The 14,595-nt window shown below is 48.4% G+C and overlaps 1 protein-coding gene across 10 annotated transcripts in view; it reads left to right on the plus strand.

The window, feature by feature from the left end:
* ATP11A (ATPase phospholipid transporting 11A) overlaps positions 1-14,595 on the plus strand; it is a 185,047-nt gene that overhangs the window by 121,123 nt on the left and 49,329 nt on the right. For all 10 annotated transcript variants that reach the window (XM_010360082.2, XM_010360083.2, XM_010360084.2 and 7 more), the window contains exons 7-13: positions 2,176-2,279; positions 2,784-2,834; positions 6,642-6,706; positions 7,646-7,727; positions 8,641-8,791; positions 9,817-10,014; positions 14,004-14,177. In XM_010360082.2, coding sequence (XP_010358384.1) covers positions 2,176-2,279; positions 2,784-2,834; positions 6,642-6,706; positions 7,646-7,727; positions 8,641-8,791; positions 9,817-10,014; positions 14,004-14,177 — 825 coding nt within the window. The remainder of the gene's footprint in view (positions 1-2,175; positions 2,280-2,783; positions 2,835-6,641; positions 6,707-7,645; positions 7,728-8,640; positions 8,792-9,816; positions 10,015-14,003; positions 14,178-14,595) is intronic.

The following is a 14,595-nucleotide window of genomic DNA, read 5'->3' on the forward strand; positions in this document are numbered from 1 at the left end:
ACTGGCCTAGAATTATGTGAAAAGTCACACACAGTTCTAGATTTTGCCTGTTACTTCATTGAGTGTCATTTTTGTGAATGTAATCAGGATTTTAATCAGGATTTTCTGAAATTACTACATAAGTAATTTCCTGCACTCAGTATAAAATTCTGCACAGACAGTTGATGCTGCAAGAATTTTAATTGTCAATCAGAAAAGATACAGCACCATTAATTTTAAGATTCTTATTATTTAAAAAATCTGGAAGTTTCTAAGGAGTTTATGAAAGTGAGCATAGCTCAGTGGATTCAGCTAAGTCATGACCTCACAAAAGTGCAACTCTGAAATGGTACTTAGGTAATACCTGCGGGTATAAGCCATTTCTCCTATGAGATAGAGGCATTTTCTTTACAAAATCACTGAAGGATATGCTAGTCTTTCATAGATAATTCATGATATGTATCAGGAATTGAAAAACCTGTGGATTTTTTTCAGTTAAATTTGCTTTCACATTTTCTGTGTAGCATATCCCAGAGGATGAACACACTAACAATAGATTGTCCGCAGCTTCGGGGGGTTGGAATCCCTGGATGATTCAGGTATTCATTGTAAGCGGCCACTGGTCCCTCTGGAACCTGGGAGGAGGTTAAGGTTCTGTCCACCCAGAGACCATGTGAGCCCTTCACACTCTGCAGCCAGTGGCTGTCTTTGCACCCCTTCCCTGCAGACTGTGGCTGGTCAGGCTCAGACGAGTCTCAGCCATGCTAGGGAACAAATGCTGTGGGCCTCCAGATGTACCTTGTTTGTCCAGATGAAATGTTGTAGCAGTTGTGGAAGATGGTAAAATAGCTAGTGCACTTTGACCTTTTGTGGCTTTGCAGTTTGCATGATAGTTTTGTGTTCTCTAATGTCATTTTTGTGCATTTTGTTTAGCTTGAGGGACTGGAATTATTTGAGCCCTTTCCTTAAAAGCAGAGTAGGGGCATGGGAAGGGTACAGCCGACTTCTGCTGGGATCCCGTGGGGCTCACATGACTGCACAGGCTTGTTCACTTATCTGGATTCTTCGCATCTGTGAAATGGGGACAACCCTGTCTCTCAGGGACTCTTGTGAGGATATAGTTAGAGAATTCCCACTGAATTTAGAAAACAGGCGCCCCCTGATATGTGCCCTTGGTGATGGAGCGGCCATCATTTACCCCCGACCCCAATTTGTGTGCTTGGTGTTGCAGCGGTGACCATCTGTGCGCTTGGTGACGCAGCGATGACTGTGTCCCCCTGATTTGTGCATTTGGTGATGGTGCAGTGATTGTTTCTCTCGTTTGTTCTGACTCCTTCTGTGTTTTATTTGTCCAATATTCTTCCACTAGAAAGAAACATAGGAAGGGATTCAGAGATGCTGTTGCCTCCTCCCAGATCCCTGGGCACAAGTTTCTCCTTTCTCCTCCCAAGGCAGGGCCAGTGCAGCCCTCATGCCCACCTCAGGTCCGCCCTCAGCCCCCTGCTCATGCTCACAGATGCTACTGAGGTCACCAGGCCTCAAAATGTGCTCTGAGAGCAGCAGCATCAGCATCACTGGGCACCATCTTAGAAGTGCAGTTCTCAGGCCCTCCCTAGCCCCGCTGCGTCAGAAACTCTGGGGCTGAACCCAGGAATCAGGGGCTTCAGAAGCTCTGGGTAAAACTGACACACACTCAGGCTTGAGGAGTCTCCTGGCCCAGGCCACGCAAACAGTTAAGTAGAAGACGTTTGCCACCCAACAGCGATGGCCACAGGCAGGTTGTTGCTGGGTAGTGAAAATGAAGTGAAGTGAAGTGATCCTGTGACCACTCCCTGTAAACAACAGGGCATTCTGTAAAAGCAAAGGGATATTTCAGGTCCTGGATTTGTTTCCTAATTAATAGCTACTGGCTACTGCTTTGACAGATAAATCAGTGTCCACACTTGAAGAACTCGAGCATTGCTCTCTGTCCTGTTAGTTTTAAGTTGAGGACACTGGGTAAGAATGGAAGGATTAGAATTTTCTGGCACCTAAGAAATGCAGGAATAACAGTAGTACCTTATCTTCCTATAACTATTGAGCGTGTACAAACTCATAGGGCCAGCCAGGCTTTGTAATCACTTGGTTGGAGGCACCAGCATCTGGGTTTGTGTTGACCATTTTGGCGGTGAGCTCACACGTCTTGCACATTTGCAGACGCATTACGCGGTCCAGGACACCAAGGGCTTCCACACGGAGGAGGATATCGGCGGACTTCACGCCACCATCGAGTGTGAGCAGCCCCAGCCCGACCTCTACAAGTAAGCAGGGGCTTCGGGTTCTTTAGAAACAGATTTTATGCTCTCAGCGTTGCTCTTGCTTTTCACCCCAGGTAGTCCAGCCATCTGTTGGTTTGGAGAGAATGTAAATCACTGCTTAAAGATTAAGACTGAGTCAAAAATACATCGCTTATTTATTCTCATAGACTTGTACCACTCAGATTTGTAGCTTTTTAGACAAATATTTGAAGTGATTTAATGGAACTATATTTGTGGGGAAAAAAAGAATAAGTTTTCTTTATTTTGTGAAAGACGTTTGTCAACTGTGGCTTAAGGGAAATCACTGAAGCCGTGGGCTGATCCAAACAGAAAGGACGACAAGGGAAGGGGCTGGAGCGGAGCTGGTTTAGCTGCACATGGAGCAGGCCGGGTGAAGACGCGCCGCTCACAGTGGCCTCTAGAGACAGGAAGGCAGGCAGGCCAGGCGCGTACTTCCGGGGGGCTGCTGGGCGCATCCAGTCAGTAACGTGGCTTTTCTGTCACCAGGTTTGTGGGCCGCATCAACGTTTACAGTGACCTGAACGACCCCGTGGTGAGGTGAGTGCCTCTGCAGACGCCTTGGCCATGGCCATCTCCCTTGTTGCATTAGAAATGCATTGTTTCACAGACGAGGGTTTCTACGGCAGCTCCTCGAGTGGATTTGGAAGGTGGAGTTCCACTTTCCCACAGGGTCAGGCGCACTCTTGTCTCTGGTTTGTCTCAGGCACACATCTGTGAATGTTGACATGTTGGTGATGCTCATGAAACAAGTGTTCACCCAAGACTTTGCCCAGAGGGTCGTCTCACAGGCCGGGAGGCGCCAGGGTCCCATAGAGCAGTTTCATAGTGAAGGGCAGAGTACAGCTTCCCTGTGAGAAATGCCCTCTCATGATTCGGGTACTGATTTGTCTTCAGATGTGAAGTTGAAATACTTCTAATTTGGAGGCCATTTTTGGGAGTCTATTCATCCACTTGCCATCATTACTGGGGTGCATTACTGGCTCAAGGCCTATCTGAGGCTCACATCTACCTGAGAAGGTGGAATTGGTAACTGGGACAAGGCGGGGGGGGTGCTCACAGTCGGCTACTCTGCCTTCCTGTTCACCAGCATGGACTCGGGGGCAGTCACACCGCATACCCACAAGGAAACAGCGACCCTCAGACACCTCATCTGTGGCCCCGAGGCAGCCTCAGCTGAGAGCCAGCCTGTGCTGAGCCCAGCTCCGGGCAGCGCCCAGCTCCCAGGCCTGGGGATATTTTCTCTGACATTATTTCAAGATCTAGCATTTGTTGCTGATGAGATATTTGAATGTCATAGTTGAGGGAATTGGCTTTCACTAGGTTTTAAAGTTGCATCTTCTTCATAAACTCTACTTGTTAGGGAAATGATTTTTCTTCCATTGTAAGCACTCTCCAAGTTGTTGATGTCTCCATAGGTACAGCGTTGAGTGTTAAACAACACATCTCCCAAACACAGAAACACACTCACTGGGAAACTATTGCAAAGTGAATAGTTCCTGAAATGCACGTCCCTGGGACTTAGCTCCTTGTAAGTCTCCTGGAGTTACTGTTTTAAGAAAACCAGGCCGGGCGCGGTGGCTCAAGCCTGTAATCCCAGCACTTTGGGAGGCCGAGACGGGCGGATCACGAGGTCAGGAGATCAAGACCATCCTGGCTAACACGGTGAAACCCCGTCTCTACTAAAAAATACAAAAAACTAGCCGGGCGAGGTGGCGGGCGCCTGTAGTCCCAGCTACTCGGGAGGCTGAGGCAGGAGAATGGCGTGAACCTGGGAGGCGGAGCTTGCAGTGAGCTGAGATCCGGCCACTGCACTCCAGCCCGGGCGACACAGCGAGACTCCGTCTCAAAAAAAAAAAAAAAAAAGAAAACCATGTGTGCACTTCTTATTCTTCGCATGTGTTTGTCATCATTACCCATCAGCAGGCTCGTAGGTGCTTTTGAGGATTGCTAGTGGCCTTGCCTTGGTCTGCCTAAATATATACTGTTCTAAAGGTAAATCCCTCCTTGCTTTGGAGAGAGAACTTGTGTTTCTGTGCCATGAGGATTAATTTGCGTTTGAAAGAGTAAACGGACTTGGGTTTATTCATGTTCCCTATGGGATGAGTCCAAAATAGTAAACATTTATTCATATTCCCTATGGGATGAGTCCAAAGTAGTAAACATTGCAGGCTTTTATCTCTGTAGTTAGACCACGTTTATTGCTGAGCAACTTGGGATGATTAATTGCTAATGTATTTTGCATTTTGATACTAACTCTAGTTTCACTTTTATTTTATTTTATTTATTTTATTAGAGAGAGAGTCTGGCTCTACTCCAGTCTGTCACCAGTCTGGAGTACAGTGGCACTATCTCAGCTCACTGCAGCCTCCGCCTCCCAGGTTCAAGCAGTTCTCCTGCCTCAGCTTCCCGCGTAGCTGGGATTACAGCTGTGTGCCACCAGACCCAACTAATTTTTGTAATTTTTAGTAGAGACGGGGTTTTGCCATGTTGGCCAAGCTAGTCTCAAAACTCCTGGCCTCAGGTGATCCACCCACCTTGGCCTCCCAGAGTACTGGGATTATAGCATGAGCCACCCACCGTACCTGGCCTAGTTTCACTTTTAAAAATTTATGCTATTCAATAGCCTTTTAATATTTAGATTATTGAAGATGTTTGTAAATTTGTGATATGGACAGTTAAGAATTACACACCCAAATTCTCAATCCATCCAGAGTGATGTTTCTTCTTCCTTCTGTCCTAACTAGAAGCAAAGTACTTTTCCAAGTAAATTATTTTTAGACTTCCCTGAGTCAGCTTTTTTTAAAAAGCTGTTTGTTTTCATAAACACTTGACAGGAATTATTATAAGTGTGTTGTGAAAAGAAGCTGACAATCCTTATAACACAACCAGACAACCCGTATGCAGCCTGGGAGCTCCATCTTTAGTTGACTGCCGGGCGAGGAGGTTCGTGGAGCCCTCAGCTGCAGCCTGGGGCAGACACCTCTCCCTCTGGGCAGCTCCACCCTGCCTGTCTTCAGCCGGATGCAGTTGTGAGGTCTGTCGACCAAATATACTCCATGCATTTTACGTTCATAATATTCAGTAAGTTCTTAACTTTCCTGTGATAGAAGGACAGTAAATACAATGACAAATGGAAAGCAAACTTCAGCAAACACTTTTGACCCTTTACCCTCCGAAGCAATCCTTTGGATGTTGCCAATAGCAAAATTTATAAATTTGAATCTTGCTGCTTATTTCTCCTTTACTACTTAGGAAATGAGAAGAGATTATTTTTCCCTCAGCAGGGAAAACCCTGTTATATCATGATAGAAGCCCCCGGTGGCAGAGACCCCGCTGCTGCTCGACTGGCTTCAGTGCGCAGAGCGGGGCTTGTTCCTCCACGTGTGAGATGTTCACGTTCTTTGGCTGTTGCTTGTTTTCCCCCAAAGCAGCCAGGCATGGACTGTCCCTGATGTATAGGTCCTGCCATTCAGAGGAGCTTTGCAGCGTGGCTACCGGTGTTTTTAATGGCCAGATAGAGTGTCAGCCTTTGTCTCCAGGAGTAAGACTGTGCCACATGGGACTCCCCGAATCTCACTGAGGATGTAATAGAAACGATTGAGGCTGGGCATGGGGATGGCCAGCTGTAATCTCAGCACTTTGGGAGGCCAAAGCACACGGATCACCTGCGCCCAGGAGGTCAAGGCTGCAACGAGCTGTGATCGTGCCCCCAGCCTGGGTGACAGAGTGAGACCCTGTCTCAAAAAAAAAAAAAAAAAGAAAAAGAAAAAGGAAACAGTTGAAGGTTGAGTGACTTTTATTTTATTCCACATCCGCCCCTCCTTAGCCTTTCCAGAACATTCTGCGACCTTCCAGTGCAGCTGTTCTCAACCTGAGGCTTGTTAGGAGAGGGCTGCTGGGCCCCACCCCAGGGTTTCAGATTCTGACGGCTTCGGACGATCTTCCTGACTAGTGTGATGTTCCTGACTGGCTCCAGGTGCTGCTGACGGCACTGGTGGGGCCACCGCAGGGACCCCTGCTCTGCAGGTCTCTGGGGAGTGTTGCTGAGGCTGTCGGGCGCAGCTCAGTGGGTCTGGGTGGGGCCTGAGGTCCCGCGTTCCACAAGCACCACCAGGAGGCCCTTGCCGCTACTCCTGGAGCCATGTGTTCGTCCCCCCCAAAGATAAGACCTCATGTGTTCACATGCACCTGGATTGACTTAATCATCTGAATAGAAGCAAACCGCCGTCTCTCGGAAAATGAGATCTGATGAGCAAACGGGCAGGTTTTGCGTCTGCATCTTGCCCCCATCCTGGCCGCTCGCCTTCGTGTCTGCGTCGTTTCTGATCATCGTGTCTTTCCCAGGCCCTTAGGATCGGAAAACTTGCTGCTGAGAGGAGCTACGCTGAAGAACACTGAGAAAATCTTTGGTAAATATTTAACTAAGTATTCACCATTGCCTCTAACATTAACGATGCATGAAGCAAAGTTAAAACCCGCCGCGGAACCCTGAGAGCATTTCTTGGCGCCTTGAGGTGCTGGAGGCTTTCTGGCCGCGCAAGTTCTGTCCCACTGAGATTCGGATCAGTGAATAAGTGCGGTCCTGAAGCAGCAGCGTCAGAGATTACGGCATACGGATTAAGGCCTCTAGTTTTGGATTCAGAAACAGAAAGTTGCATCCCTGAAGGAATTTACGAAATTTAGTTGTGCAGGAAATTTCTTTCATGTCTGCATTTCTTGGCTAGGATCTCCCATTTCTTGTGGGTTATCGTCTGTTTTAGTCGAGGTAACTTTTGTGTGCCCCACTGTCAGGAAATGCTGTGCAGCTGTCCCTCGGTGTCTTTGGGGGACTGGTTCTAGGACGCCTGCAGATGTCAAAATCCACGGATGCCCAAGGCCCCTATTTGCATGTAGCCTATGCATGTCCACCCCTGTAGTTCACATCATCTTAGATTACTTCTAATACCTGGCACGATGTAAATGCTAGGTACGTAGTTACGCTCTACTGTTTTTATCATCTGTATTTTGTATCATTGTATTGTTATTTTTATTGGGGATTTTTTTCACATCTTTTCCATCCCCAGTTGGTAGAACCTGCAGATGCAGAACTCGTGGATATGGCGGGCCTGGTGTATATTAAGACAGGAACTCTTGAAAAATGAAGCATAGATTGCTTTCTACGCATGAAGAAAGGTCTTTATCCTAAGGAATCAAGTGCTAGTGTTACGTGACTATGGACACTAGTTTGTGAAATTAAAAATAGGATTCGCTTTACCCAAGAATTGGTTTTCCCTGCAGCTGTGTGTAACTCACCGTAAGGCAAGACACACTTGTGCCCTGGTCATCACCCTTGCTTTTCCTCTCTGTAGGTGTGGCTATTTACACGGGCATGGAAACCAAGATGGCATTAAATTACCAATCGAAATCCCAGAAGCGATCCGCCGTGGAAAAGTAAGGCTCCCCGCCCCGTCGCTGGGCGCGCCTGATGGAAGTAGCTTCCTCTTGGCCTCATTGGAGGTTCCTTTACCAATGCACAGCATCTTAGTAACTGCAGAGCTGGCCATTCAGAGGGACTTTCTTATTTTGTGGTGAGGTGGACGGCCACACCCCTCCTTCCTGCGCTTTCTAACGCCTGATACCAGGTTCATGGCAGGTTCAGTGTCCAACAGCTCCTCCCATCATTTCATGAGAAACTCCAAATGGGCTTAGTTTTAACTCTCGGATTTGGTCGAAGCTATGCATTCTCTGCTATGGTTTTACAAAGAGCGAACAGAGTCATCTTTTCATTAAAGTCCTGATGATAAATATGTCAGGACGGTAGCTGAATTTGTACTGGAAAAGAAAGGCTTCTTCCTGAGATCTGCTTAAACCTTAGTTAAGGATCTGTGCTTTTCCTGTACTGAGGACACTTCCTTTCAGAGTTACTTACTTTTCCTCCCCCTCCTTTCCTCCCTCCCTCTCTTCCTTCCTCTTTCCTTTCCCTTTCCTTTCCTTCCTTCCTTTACAGTGGTGGGTAGTCACTAAGTTTTGAACTAATTTGTTGATGCTTAAAGGTAGAAATTGATTTCTGGATGTTCTTTTCAACGACGGAAGTCCAGGCAGTGCAGAAGCATTGTCCGCAGTGTGCAGTGTGGCTGTGAGCAGCCCTCTCTCTCCTGCTTGTGGCACTTTCCCCCCTCTTGGCACTTCCTACCTTTGGCCTCTAGAAGTATGTGGCAGGGACCATGGCATGGACACAGGTACAGAGGACGCACCGTGGTGCGTTGAGGGCGAACGCATCACCGTGCCGTTCCTGTTGTGTTTCTTCAAAGTGCAGAGCTCATTTCCTCGGGGGCTAGTGATCACCTCTGTCCCTTTGTTGTAGATCGATGAATGCGTTCCTCATCGTGTACCTCTGCATTCTGATCAGCAAAGCTCTGATAAACACTGTGCTGAAATACGTGTGGCAGAGCGAGCCCTTTCGGGATGAGCCGTGGTATAATCAGAAAACGGAGTCGGAAAGACAGAGGAATCTGGTACGGACAACCACTGCCCTTGTATGGTCCCAGGTGACCTGTGGGCCATTATTATGAAAATGTGGTGCAAGAAAAAAGATGAGAGTGAATTTACTGTAGGCAAAAGGCAGCCTTGATTGATTCAATCTCTGTGATAGATGCATTCACGGAAATTTAAAGTCTCAGTGGACACCAGCTGCTCCTGCCATCTTTGGATCTGGAAAGGTAGAGGTTCCCACAGTGAAATCATCAGGACAGTGCCTTAAATACTTGCACTGTGTCCTTTGTTTAGAGGGTGCTGAGTAAATGCTTGTTAATGATTATGAGATAAATGGCACATATTTGTGGTAAACTACTTGGAAAAAAGGGTCTACTCCCAGTCCAGAGCAGGGCTGTGTGCAAACCCAGACCCTGTCCACTGAGCCTAGAGCAGGGCCGTGTGCAAACCCAGACTTGTGTTGACTGAGCCTAGAGCAGAGCCGTATGCAAACCCAGATCCTGTCCACTGAGCCTAGAGCAGGGCCGTGTGCAAACCCAGACCCGTGTCCCCTCCGTCCAGAGTGGGGCTATCTCTGCATCATCTGTCCCTCCCACAAAACTAACATGGCCCCACAGATCAGGATAAAAGTATACTGAAAAGTCATTTCACCAGGCTTAGTTTTACATCTGTAGGTTATTACCAAGTAAGTTTGGTTGTAAGAGACTCAAAGAGATCCTATGAGTATGCAGAAGTAAAATTGCCGCAGGTGTCTGGTGGACGTGTCTCCTGTCACTGGCACGTGTTTGTCTTAACTCGTGATTTAATCTCCACTTGCTGGCAGGGCAGCCCTGCAGCTCAGCCCCTGGACCCGTCAGGTCCTGGTGCAGAGACCAGATGACCCGATGGCTGCCCCCCAACCATCGTCCTTGTCTTTGGACTCTGAAATCTTGTATTTAGTAGTAGCACTTGTGTAACTTATGTCTAAGCCTGAGGTGTTAGAGCAGCGTGCTGGAGCCCTGCTGTCCCTCCTGGTGGAGGTGCTGACCCGCACCTTCTGCTCTCACAGTTCCTCAGGGCGTTCACGGACTTCCTGGCCTTCATGGTCCTCTTTAACTACATCATCCCCGTGTCCATGTACGTCACGGTCGAGATGCAGAAGTTCCTCGGCTCTTACTTCATCACCTGGGACGAGGACATGTTTGACGAGGAGACTGGCGAGGGGCCTCTGGTGAACACGTCAGACCTCAACGAAGAACTGGGACAGGTTGGTGTCTCCTGCGTCCTCTGCGGTGATTTATTAGCATCTGGGTGAGTCTGCTTCACGTGCCTCAGGTCCTGTGCCTGTCGTCCGAGCGTGGCTGTCCCTGGAGCTGGGGTAAGATGGCAGCAGGGTTGTTTTGAACCCTATGTATGAAACAATCGGCAGTGCTGTTATATTTACAATGGATGCAGAAGTACCTGCCCTCGCCGACTCCTGGAAACTCATCTGGAGCTTCCTGGGCAGAACCCTTTCTGGGTGCAGATGTGAATCAAGGCTGGTGGGCAAAAGTGGCTTTGCCAGCCTTGCACTCTGCTTCTGCACCTGATATTCAAGTCTCATAGCAAGCTGGGTATGTTCACTTTAAAGATGAGTAAGCCAGACTTTCAGTGACTTGGTTGATTGCAGAGAGTTCAGACTCTTCCGTTCAGATCCTGCTGCTGCATGATGGCTGCAGGAGCTCAGGCTTCACTGCCACGCCTCGAGTCTCAGTCTGTGAAATGGGGATGATAACAGATGCTGGCCTTACAGGATTGGGGTGCAGATGAAATGAGATCATGGACACAAGGTGCACAGCGCAGAGTCTGGTGTGACCGCCGCCCTGCCACCGCACCACTGGGAGGCACACACCAGACCTGCTGGCTTGGGAAGGGAGGTAGGGAAATACCCATTCCCTGGGTGTCCCCAGCCTAGAGCGGTGACCTTCCCTACCTTCCCAGCCTTAATGTTGCAGAGTGCAGGGTTGCCAGAGCAGGTACCAGGAAAGGGTAATTGGTGTTTTCGGAAGAAACAGAAAGCGATTTTGAGGGGTATTTTAGCAAACAAGGCTACTTTATAGACCGGTAGCTGAAATCTCCATCTCCCTCCCCGATGACAGCCTGTAAATAGACTTAGACTCCGGCAGATACAGAGGCCTCTGCTGCCTCCTGTGAGGAAGGCGGACAAACAGAAGGATCATGTTTTGCGTTTGATGAGTTTGACCTTTGAGTGTGTTCTTACAGCGTGTCCCATACTCCTCACATTGGTGTGTCGTCTCAGTCAGCAATGCGCAGATGCTGATTTAGTTGTTCCGTAGTCAGGTGTTTTTACCTAGGAATATTCTATCTCCTTTTCAACAATAGATGGTACATTTTGTGAATGTCTGATAAATTCATTGGGAAAGAACTTTTTTCTGTAGCAAGGAAAGTGCCCAGCAGTGTTGAGTACGGCAGATTTCTTCTCTGCCCTCCTCCATCTATCTGTCTGGAGTCCAACAAAACAGAATTTGATTTCTGTCATTCTTTCCTGACCAACACTAGGCTCCAGCCTGGAGGCTGACCTCCCCGGACACAGAGAAGTGTGTACTGTTGCTCACAGGGGGACACACTGAGGTCAAGACAGGTGGGCAAGCCCAAAAGGCAGGTTCATCTGACCGCAGCTCTGTGGGTAAACGCCCGTGCCCACCGTCGATGTGCAGTATGATAACACGACTTCTTTTGTATGTGAAATAGAGATTCATCCACCACTCAAGTGTCTGTGTCTACGACGAAAACAACCATCTCCATGGAGATCCTGTGCCAGAAGTGCTTTGTGCACCTTCTCTGTGTCCTGTGTGTGCTTTGTGCACCTTCTCTGTGTCCTGTGTGCTCAGTGCCATTGCCCTGTTTCTCAGATGAGAAACCGAGTCAGGAGCAGGCAGTGCCCTGTACTACGAGGCAGTGTTGCCTCCCGAGCACGAGTGCCTTGGAACACAAATCCTGCCTCAGGTCGAGTTGAGCAGGCAGGCGTGCATTGCAGTGAGGGCCGTCTTTTGTTCTGAGAGCTGAGGGTGATGGCAGCATTGACCAGCACCGGGCTTAGGGTTGACTGTCCCACCACCAGAAAAGAAAATTGCAGGCCAGGACCCCTGATGAACAAAGTTGTAAAAATCCTCAGCAAAACACTAGCAAACCAATTCAGCAGCACACAAAAGGATCATGCATCACCTGTGGGATGCAAGGCTGGCTCGATGTGTGCAAATCAGTAAGTGTGGTGCATTACATCAGCAAAATGGAGGACAAAACTGTGTGATTATCTGTGATGCAGAAAAGGCATTCGACAAAATTCAGCATCCTTTCATGATAACATCTCTCAACAAATTAGGTGTAGAGGAATGTGCCTCAATACAATAAAGGCCGTAGATGAGAAACCCACAGCTGGCACTGGAGAAAAGCTGAAAGCTTGTCTTCACACACAATGGAGAAAAGGTGAAAGCTTTTCTTCTAAGATCAGAAAGAAGATAAGGCTGCCCGCATTCACCCCTTCTGTTCAGCATAGCGCTGGAAGCTCTAGCCAGAGTAATGAGGCAAGAAAAAGAAATAAAAGGCATTCGTATAGGAAAGGAAGAAGTGAAATTGTTTGCTGATGACACAATCTTATATATAGAAAAGCCTAAAGATGCCACCAAAAAGCTTTTAGAACTAATCAACAAATTTGCAAAATTTGCAGGGTACAGAATCACCCAAAAGTCAGTAGTGATTCTATATACCAAACAACAAACTATTTGAAAAAGAAATCAAAGACTTTCACAAACTTGTTTAATATTAACAAAGCAAACAATCTTATCTCCGTGTCGCAAGCTAACAGAACTGACTGGATTTGTGTCCAGAGGTTTCAAGCTTTTGTTTCCACGTTCTTGAAACTGGGATAATAACACGGTTGATGCATTCATCACAGTTGAAGATTAAATGAGGTGCTGCCCAGTGGCTGGACACTCTGAGTGCTCAGTAAAAGTCTTTTATAATTAATTTTTATTATTGTTCATTTTCATGGTCATGGTTCCTAGAAATATGCCACTGTTTAGTTATAGCTCAACAGGAGGATAAACCAAAACCGCTCAACATTTGTTGTTTCGTTCGTATCCATTTTACCTTTTTAAAAATGTTTTTAGGGCCAGGCGTGGTGGCTCACGCCTGTAATCCCAGCACTTGGGGAGGCCGGCGTGGGTGGATCTCCTGAGGTCAGGAGTTCAAGACCAGCCTGGCCAACATGGAGAAACCCCATCTCTACTAAAATTACAGAAATTAGCCAGGCGTGGTGGCACGTGCCTGTATTCCCAGCTACTTGGGAGGCTGAGGCAGGAGAATTGCTTGAACCTGGGAGGCGGAGGTTGCAGTGAGCCAAGATCACACCACTGCACTCCAGCCTGGGAGACAGGGTGAGACTCCATCTCAAAAAAATAAATAAAAGTAAAATAAATTTTGAGATCGAATAAGAGTTTATTCTAAGTTACTTCAGAATCCTGTGTAAGAAGGGTACGCAGGTTGAATATCCGTTGTCCAAAATGCTTGGGAAAGAGGCGTCCCCGTGGGCACGCCCAAACTCAGTCTCGAGATGCTGCCGCTACTCCATAATTCCCACCTTCAGTTATTCACGATAAACGTGTGACCCGTGAGCTTATCTGAAGTCAGAGGTTAAGGCGGGTTGTATCTTGAACACATACCACAATTTTCTCCGAGGTTTGTTTTGTCCTCATTTGCTTGAATTTTACCTTCTCAACCTTACATGGCATTGTGGGTTTTGACCTCCGAGACGTGATAGAGTAAACTTGTCCTCTCCGTAGCCTTGGTTTTTATTGTTGTTAAGTAAGGTCCGGGATGACCTGCTCACACTCTGTCTTCCCAAACAAATGGAGCCCTGGCCCCACCCATGTCTCCTCCCGGGGAATGTGACTGCGCGACCACACTCTGTTTTGTCTGTTTTGCTCCCAACCCAGAGAAGGTGCCCCGAGGCCTCCCCACCCGTCCTCCTGAATTGCACCTGCGAGGACTGCTGGGTCCTGCTGGATGCTGGGAAGCAGGATGGGGCGGGAGTGTGGCTCGGCCCGGTGAGGGGGTCTGTCTGGGGAAAAACCTTTAGAAATCCACCGCCTCTTCAAGTCGCAGTGGGAGCTGGGGAGGAAACAGCCGCTGTGTGTCTGGCTCGGAGACGCGCGGGCCTCCCTCAGAGCGTCCTGACTTGCTGTGCCCTGCCCGCAGGTGGAGTACATCTTCACAGACAAGACCGGCACCCTCACGGAGAACAACATGGAGTTCAAGGAGTGCTGCATCGAAGGCCACGTCTACGTGCCCCACGTCATCTGCAACGGGCAGGTCCTCCCAGAGTCCTCAGGAATCGACATGATTGACTCGTCCCCCAGCGTCAACGGGAGGGTAGGTGGCAGCCTCCACGCTGTCCAGGTGTGTGAGTGGGTGGCTGTGTGTGCATGCTGAGTCCACCCCTTTACACTCGAGTGTCCAGGAAAATCCAGCTCCTCTCTGTGGACTTCAGTGGGAGGGATGGTCGAAGGTTCGATGTGTGCAGTGTCCCATTAGGACCCATCTGCTCAGTGATACCCGTGTTAGAATTGGTTCTGAAAACCGTAGAAGCAGGGCAAACACACATGCACCCAGACACCATGTGCATAGACATGCACACACACTCACACGCAGACACATGTATTCATACGCTCCCTGACACCGTGTGCACACGCAGACACACTTGCAGACACACACACACTCCCCCGACCCCTGTGTGCACACATGCTTACACACACACGTACTCGTGCCCAGACACCGTGTGCACACACAG

This window comes from Rhinopithecus roxellana, chromosome 18, assembly GCF_007565055.1.
Source record: "Rhinopithecus roxellana isolate Shanxi Qingling chromosome 18, ASM756505v1, whole genome shotgun sequence".
NCBI classification, from domain to species: domain Eukaryota; kingdom Metazoa; phylum Chordata; class Mammalia; order Primates; family Cercopithecidae; genus Rhinopithecus; species Rhinopithecus roxellana.